Below are 8,893 nucleotides of genomic sequence, written 5' to 3'. Positions count from 1 at the left end.
GCCCGTCAAATAACATCATCTGTGGTTAGTGGGCAAACCATTTCCTATTAAGACAAAGGTGATAAACTTTATTTATAGATCAGCCCACAGGTTTTACAAAATGCTTAATGTCAAAACTCCCCCGTGGATGTGCAATAGAAACATCTGATAAGATTTATGTGTTTAGTTATGACTTAGCACTATATATATGACTGTCTGACTAGGCTATAGATCAGGAGTGTAAGAAGGAACCTCTGATCATTCTAAGTCTATTTGGCTGACTGTGCACAAAGTAAACAGTATAACATTTTTCTGTGTAGTGCTTTTTTTTTCTTAAAAAAAGATAAATTAAAACTGATATTCAAATGGAGTCTGGGACATTTTTGTGGTGTTAGACTAAGTGTCTCAGAGGCTGAGTGACCCTGCCCCAGACTGCTCAGACCTGTGATGTGGTAGAAACTCAACACCTACTTTGTCCTTTACAAAGTCTATTTAAAAAACCCTCAATATCTATAATTGCACTGATTCCGTTATTTTTCTACATGCTTGAATAATGAATTCAGACTTAATTAACGTTGTGTCATGAAGCCATGCTGAACCTGCTGAGAGGAGATACTAATGTGACACACAGAAGTGACAGTCAAAACAAGCCTTTAATTTGCATAACTTTAAAGGAAAACCATGCCTATATGAGCAGTACCACAAGAGAAAACCCTGGGAATTAAGAGGAGGTTGCTAAATGAAACGCAGGGCGTCTTTGCTGCCAGTAGGAGGCGATGTCACTCCTCCTCTCCTCTCTCCTCTCCTCTGCTCTCATCTACTCTGCTCGTCCAGAGCTTTCAGTCTGCTGGGTGAGATCATTACCAGACACCAGGCTCCGGGACCTGACATTCACCGATCGGAAAAACAGCGAGCGAGAGTGAGAGAGGCAGAGAAGAGAGAGATAACCGATGCAACCGGCAAGGGAAAGCGACCTAAACCACCGTCTCATGCCTCGGCTCCTCTGTCTCTTTTACTGACGGCTGAAAGCGCGGTTTTGTGGCTGACATTTCACCGCTGGATTTTGGGTCGTAGTCGGATGCGGGCTTGTTTTGACTGCAGTAATAGTCCTACTCCCCCCTCCTCCTCCTCTTTTACCAACCGAGTAGCGGATTTGCGAGGGATCTCAGCGCTGTGCAGCTCCCCGAGTGACCAGCGATCCTGCAAGGCATCGGAGACGCACCGTGCGCCTCCGCGGCTCTCCACCACACGAGACAACCCGCAAGAGCCTCTAAAGATCTTATTTCTGTGAGGATTTGGACATAAGCGCCAAGTTTCCGATTGGATTTTTTTCCCTGTGCGGCTACCTTGCTTCTGTCATCAGATCGGCTGCAAATCCCATTTTCGCTTTTTTTTCTTTTCCAAAGCACCGTTGACGCCATTTTCCTCGGGGTTTTCTGTCAAAAAATATACACATATATTCTGGCACCGTTTGACAGCTCCCCAGGAGGCTGTCATCCCGTCCGTCGCTTGTGTAAAATGTGTCTAAATGGATTGTAAATGATCTTGATAAAATATTTACACGTTAGAGCCGAGTGTGTGACAACATTAGACATGGGTAAGTAACCGAGGTTGACTGGCCACATTCCACACCTGAATACACCTCTCCTGCAAATGTGTTCATGTTTTTATTAATATCATAAGCTGATATGTGTCTGCTATTATGTCCGCTTTTATAGGCTGCGCCGCCTTAACCTACACAGCCATTTTGCCTGTGCCAATTTCACTCTTTAAATGACATGAAATATTTGAAATAGCTTGTAGTCACATGCCAACAAATTCGACAAAACACGCACGCGTGCGCACACTCACTCCCAACACGCGCACATACATGCACGTAGACACAGACCACCCCAAACAACGCTGGACCACGCAGTCACCATCCATATTACTATGTGATACCTCGATAATTAGATGGTAGTAGCCTAAGATAAAACACATAATTAGGTCAATGGGATAAAGTGTCCACTACACATTGATCGTGGATCAGCTCAACCACTGCTGTTCTCGCTGCTAGTTCAAATGTTTATGTGCTGGAGTGGACCTCCTGTATCTTTACTGACACTGATAGTCCATCACATTGCATCACAGACTGTGACATGTAGGAATCAGAGGGTTGTTACTCCTTCAGTGTGTCATGAGTTGTGTCATATTTATAGTGAGAATCCTGTGGAAATCTTGAACATGTAGAGATTTTTGGATGCATGTGCTTTTTGTACTGTTCTGGTGAAGTTACAGATGCTGCAGAGGGACACATGTCACATGGATAAGACCAGGTGCTGTGGAAGTTGAGGCACACTCAGCATGCCAAAGAGTGTGTTTCATTGCTCACTCTGCATTCAGTCTGGGTTTTTTTTTTTCATTTCATTTTTCAACTCACCCCATAGCCATACAGCTAGATGTCAGTATATGTACTACACTGCATGTAGTGTGGGCTTTGTGGAAGCCAGCGCTACTCCACTCTGGTTGCATTCATCAATAGCTAATCAGGTGGGTCTCACGTGGCTTGGAGGTTGGTGACAGAAACTGTGTCAGACAAGAGTGATGGCCATGCTTTGGCTGTGTGGAGGAAGGTGACCAGTGAAAGTGAATGGCAGTATGCCTGCTATTATCAGCAGCCCCCAGAAACCTCAGTCACAACCACAGCACTAGAAGATAAATAGACAAGCCTGAATGAGTCAGGGAAAGTGTGGAAAAATGGCTAGGTTAGGATATATGGGAATAAATTCCTGGAAATGAATACTGGATAAAAGAAAAGAACATGGGCATCAGAAGAGAGGCACTTGTAAGAGAAGTGCGTGACTTGATGGAAAGAAATGGGGTTTAGAGATGGATAATAGAGGTGATTCAGACTTGGATGGAATCATCGATCTTCTCTTGTTAACAGGTTTGGGGAAGTTGAAACTTCGGCAGCATTTATGTGGTGTAAAAGTATGAAGCAGGCTATTAAACCTCCTATTAGGTAATGAGATGCCCATGCCACCTTTAAATTAAAGCATGAGAAATCGATTAGGTGTATCCCCTTCTGAGCTGGATACCTCGGGTCGAAATAGGATCACAGGGAGGGGGAGGAGGGAATGTGAACGGGATCCAAGGACAAATCTAACTGTTGGCAGGCTCTCTTAACAGAATATCAGCACTGGAGCACCTTTTGGCAGAGCTCACAGAGAGAGGGAGGGAGGGAAGGAGAGGTATGAGGTGGAGGGTAAAGGAAAGAGGTAGTACAGCGATGAGGGGAGAGAACAGAGGTTGGGGGGGGGGGGGTGAGGGAAGGAGGAAGACAGTTGGGGAGTAGGGGAGGTGTTTTTGCTGACAGCCATTTTGTGGCTTCTGCTGCAGTTAAAATGGTTTAACATTCATCTGCTTCTGCTAGTTAGGTGAGGATGGTTTTAGTGCTACCTGGCATATGGCTCATCCAGAGGAGTGTGTGTGTGTGTCTGTGTGTGTGTGTGTGTGTGTGTGTGTGTGGGACTGAACAGCGCAGCTTTAAGGCCATCATTTTCTATTATGGCTATCCCACACATGGTACTTTATGATCGTCCTTCTAGGTGAACACCTAGTGCCACCAATGCTTCTCCCATCCATGCATTGAGAATAATTGATGAACTAAAGACAGAAAGATTGTTAATCTACATTTTAATGAATACAATAGGACTTCATAATGTTCTTTGATGTGGACAAGGCAAAAAGATGGCTTCCTTCACCTTGTTCTGCTCTGAGGGAAAGGACTAATAGACTTCCAGTTTGAGAACTGATGCTCACACCCGCTGGATTTAGAACTAGAAGGCCGGGGCCATTCCTTTTGATTTGTCTCTCCAGCAAAGATTGGATCCTTCTAGAAACATTGGTTTACATGATTGCCTCTTCACTAGAGGGCTGGAATAAAAGAGAAAAAGAGATAAATGAAAAATGAAAATGGCAGACAGACAATGTTCATCATCTCTCTGAGATACTCATCTACAGCCAGGGATGGCCCGAGCCTCTACTCCACTCTTACATCAAAGAAAAAGAGAAAAAGAAAGACTCTTCACCTTGTGCAATCACACAGGCGTTTGGTGTGCTTGTGGATTTGTGAATGTGTGAGCCTCTGTGTGTGCATGTGTGTGTGTGTGTGTGTATGTGTGTGTGTGTTTGTGCGCGCATCTGTCTGCATGTGTGTATGAGCTATTTGTGAGTCTACCTCAGGCACTGGGCTGCTGGGTATGCAGCCTTAAAAGGTTGTGTTTCTGCTGCCATCTCTCTCTCTCTCTCTCTCTCTCTCTCTCTCTCTCTCTCTCTCCCTCTCTCTCTATCTATCTCACTCTGTCTTTTTCTCTCACTCTCTCTCTCTCTCTCTGTTTTTCTCTCTCGCACACACTCTTCCTATCTCTGTTTTGTCTGTGTCTGGATCATTCACCATCATGCTTCTGTCCGTCTGTATTGCATTATTGATGCGTTATCATAATTGTTTTCAAAGGACGAGGGAAAATGTTGGAGGAGTGTCTCATTCACAGCCTTTCACATCCAGCTCAGGGAATGACCTTATGCTATTTGAGAGGGAAGCTGGTTAGCACTGGCAGTTTTGAGAACATAATAAAGCTATTTATGCAGTGAGTCTGGCTTCTCACAATCACCCTGCTGTCTGAGGCTAGTCGAGGTGTGTGTGTGTGTGTGTGTGTGTGTGTGTGTGTCAGTGTGTTTGTATGTGTAAGAGTGAGAGAGAGAGAGAGAGAGGGAGAGAGAGAGGGAGAGAGAGAGGGAGAGAGAGAGAGAGAGGAGACAGCGAGGCTCAGGCTAGGCGAGGGAGGCCCGAGGAGGGGTCAGTCTTACATAAACTCTCAGCCTGTCTGCCAGTAACAGAGAACTAACACAGCTTAGGGCATCGAGCAGGGAGGGAGGAGAAATAGTCATGACCCAGCTAAGTAGTTTACACAGTGATGGCCCAGAATTAATATTGTACAAATGTCATATTGTGTTATAGTAAGTACGTTTCTTTTTGATGTGGGTGGATATGTGTGTGTGTGTGTGTGTGTGTGTGTGTGTGTGTGTGTGTGTGTGTGTGTGTGTGTGTGTGTGTGTGATGTTGTGGTTGGCAGCTGTCTCTTTTTCCTGTCATTGTCCTCAGTCACATGACAGAAAGGGTGGCTTTCATACATGCCATGACGGCGAGTCACCAAGCTGACATTAGGGACACGGGGAGGCTCCTGGAGGACCAAACAGGGTCATGCGGGCGCAGCATGGTCAGGCTGGGAATTAGCCATGAGACTTATCTTATGGTTGTCCCTGTAAAATTTGAATATTTAGTAGCTGTTGGGGACCACAGCAGCAGTTTTGCATGTTTTAGTCCATTAAATGCAAATGGTCTACACTGTACATTACTGCTGACTATTTTCCAAAGAATCCCATTCATTTTGGACTGATTTCTTACCTTCCACAGAGCCAGTAGTTTCCATTTATTGTAATGGGGTATTAAAATCATATTGCGGGGACGTTAAACTTTTTTCAGAAAGGTAATCCTTCAAACTGAACATTTAGCCTCCTGTATTTGTGCGTCAGTGTTATTGATCGATGTAACCCTTGTTGTGGTTGTGCAGAGAGCGGGGTACGCTTTGAAAACTATTCTTTGGGTAATTAAAGAGGCTCTGACGTCAGTGAAGAGAAGCAGACTAAATATTCACTGTGATAATGGATTGTCAATCTCAAGAGAGTTATGGAAGTTTCTTTTCATACTGGGCTTCATGAAAATCAATGGCTTCCTGGAAGATAGAAAGTCAATTGTGGAAATACATCTAAAAATGTATTAGTATGTTTTGGAAAATTATTGTCAGTATAGAGTTATATTTCATAAGCCTAAACATGCCAAGCCACTGCTATGGTCCTTTAAGTCTTGTTCATATTTAACCACTTTTGGGCTATCAGAACATACACCAGTAACCCTTATGAGTCAGCTTTGAAAATCTGTGGTTTCAAATTGGCAAAGTTTAAGGCTAAAGAGAGGGTATGTTGGAACAAGCTTTTTGATTTACTGCAAATGCAGTTCAAAAATGACCAACCATTACTCAAACTTCAGGGTTAGACACTGTTTGTGTGTAGTGTTGCACTGATGAGTTTGTCGTAATACTGCTGAGGATTATGATTATTCAATCACACTGTAAGCATGTGCTGTGAAGCCTGTTGGGTATTACGATGGGGATCAGCTGTTAGTACAGTAGCGTGGGCTGGTACAGGAGTGCACATGGAGAAAGACACATACACGGACACTGAAATGTAGTGTATGGGTAGGGGGAGGTGGGTAACACTTAGTATATGCTGTAAACCTTTGTTCTCTCAGGTCATTGTAAGTCTGGAGACAGCAGTAAACATTTACTCAAGTCATGTCCGCAGGTAGTGGTCTAGTCTGAGTTCACATCAGTGTAAATGGTGTCATTCTAAGCACAGTGTGTGAGACAGCATTCCCCACTTCCAGCTCAGTCATGCCTCATGTCATATTGACTGATGGGATTCCCCGGAGCTGTAGTGAGAAGTGTAGTCCAGTGTTTGTTTTGGTTGCTTTCTGTTTATACGCCTGTGTGTAAGTAAGCCTGTGTAAGTGTATATGTGTATGTATGTCCCTGTGAGTACGTAATATATATCTGCGCCTGCATGTGCAATGATCCAAAGTGGAAAACCTGAATCCCTTGAGAAATGGCTTCCACAACCTTTTCTCTAGAGTGGCAGAAATAGCAGCAAGGGTGCAGAAGTGTACTCTGTGACAGAAACACTGTCATTTGTAGGTGTATTTATGTGCATAAGTGTATAGGGTTTTTTCATGCATGTGTGTAGCACTGCCACTGCATGCGTGTGTAAAACAGTTCAGATGCTGTTTTTTTCCAGACCAGCTCGTAAACCACATCTGGGGAAAGAATTTAGATTCCTTCCCTCCGTCTTTTTCTGCTGCCTTCCCTTTTCCCTCTGTGTGATTCCCTCCCTCCTTCCCTGCTCTGGTGAAAAGAAAAAAAAACAGAAGTCAGCTTCTTTCATTTTTTCTGTCTTGTGTCCTCAGGCTAACTTCAGCCTGGTTTTAGAGCAGAGAAGAGGAATGTCTTATTTTGCACTGATCACTAGTGTCTGCATGGTTTTGCTTTAGAAATGTCAGAAGGATAGGATGAGGGAAGAGGAGAGGGAGAGAAGACTTGCAAAGACTGAGTAAATAAGACAGTGGGGAGAGTGGTGGCGGGTGTCAAGAAATGAATTTGTTTATGCATGGTATGAAATGCAAATGAAAGCGTGGCAGCATGCCTGTGCAGCCCTATGATGAGCTTATGAGTTTGTCTTCATACATAACAGGCAGCTAATGATGTTGATGACAGTGGACAGGGCTGAGAGGTAACATTAGAATGGAAGCCATGAGGATGACAGGGCTTTGTTTGGTCACCTGTTTTTTACTAATCATATCATTCACCTGCTGTCTTTGCAGATTGTCCCTGGCTTCGCTGCGCTCCTGTGGGACAACCGACCCAACCCCAGTAGCTGATTGACAACAACCAACCAGCTTGACAAACTTCTGTTCTCTATCTTCCTATTGGCTGGCTGCCACAGCTTTGCCCATCCTTACTGGCTCTGGCGGGAGCGTGGATGGAGCCAAGGGATCTGGTTGGCTCGGCCCGACCCAAAGAGGCGGAGTTACAGGGAGGCAGGGTGGGGCCAAATGGAGAGGACCAGGAAGGAGCAGGGGGTATCGACTTGGCGCGCAGTGATGATGTGATTAACGGTGGCATCAGTGAAGGGGAGGGGCTTGAGGAGCAGGGGGAGGGGCTTCTGGAGGAGCAGGAGTTCTCCATCAAGGAAGCGAGTTTCCAGGAAGGAAGTCTAAAGCTGAAGATTCAGACCACCAAGCGCACCAAGAAGCCCCCCAAAAGCCTGGAAAACTACATTTGTCCACCGGAGATCAGGATGACCATCAGACCTCCGGTTGGAGAGGGCAAAGGGGGGCGGCAAGGACGAACAGGAGGCGGGGCAGGAGCCGGAAGGGGTCAGAAGGACGAAGAGCGAGGACCCCCCAGAAAAAGAGTAAGTCACCATCCCTGTAAATGCTTCCGCTTCTGTGATTAGTTTTCAAGTGCAGCATACCATCATATACAAAAAACACTGAGTGAAAAACTTGCAGCTTCTTTGTACCTCAACATCTCTGAACTTTCATACTCTCCACCTCTTTCTGTACCTCTCTCTCTCTCTCTCTCTCTCTCTCTCTCTCAGTAGCTCCTTTCCCTGCGTGGTTACACGGGGTCAAAGTTTGCTGTGTAATTGAAACCAGTCATGGCTAGCTGAGATCACAGTGACACACAAGCACAACACACACGCACGTACACACTCGCATAGAAGCTGAGAATAGGGCTGACATAAGCAAGTGACAGCTGGTGTCTGCTCTCTCCATTTGTGGTCATATACACAGAGACCTTTCCTCTCTCTTTTCTTCTCCTCTCCTCTCTTCTCCTTTCCTCTCCTCTCCTCTCCTCTCTTCTCCTCTAATGAAATCAGCTCCTATGGGTCACGCCCCTTTACCCTCCCTCCATCACACCCTTTACACATGCACCAGTGTTTCGTGTGTGTGACACTGTGTATGTACAGGCCCTTGGGGGAATCTAGTGTTTGCAGAGTGTGTTGACCTACACAGTGGTATGTGTGTCCAAACCTGACAGCCATCTTGATGTCACTGAGCTTGACGGGCCCAGCAGGAGCAAAGGCGTCATGTAGTCGACATGATGCTGGGCCCAGTTTTATTCTATCGCGGTTCCATCTTGTGGTTTTAAGTCAAATAATGTAGTGGACTCATGAGGTAATAGGGTTACATGACCCACATTGTCACATACAGTATAGGCTGCTGTGTTTCCACACTGTGTTAGGTCAGTGTGTAAGA

At 45.3% G+C, this 8,893-nt stretch overlaps 1 protein-coding gene across 1 annotated transcript in view; it reads left to right on the top strand.

Moving 5' to 3' along the window:
• Positions 1 to 867: 867 nt before the first annotated feature.
• setbp1 (SET binding protein 1) overlaps positions 868 to 8,893 on the top strand; it is a 31,263-nt gene continuing 23,237 nt past the window's right edge. The window contains exons 1-2 of the mRNA XM_053326033.1: positions 868 to 1,576; positions 7,454 to 8,046. Coding sequence (XP_053182008.1) covers positions 7,612 to 8,046 — 435 coding nt within the window. The 5' untranslated portion in view covers positions 868 to 1,576; positions 7,454 to 7,611. The remainder of the gene's footprint in view (positions 1,577 to 7,453; positions 8,047 to 8,893) is intronic.

The sequence above is a fragment of the Scomber japonicus genome, chromosome 9, assembly GCF_027409825.1.
Source record: "Scomber japonicus isolate fScoJap1 chromosome 9, fScoJap1.pri, whole genome shotgun sequence".
NCBI lineage: Eukaryota > Metazoa > Chordata > Actinopteri > Scombriformes > Scombridae > Scomber > Scomber japonicus.
The sequence above is the reverse complement of the archived record's forward strand: the minus strand, read 5'-3'. Positions and strand labels throughout refer to the sequence as shown.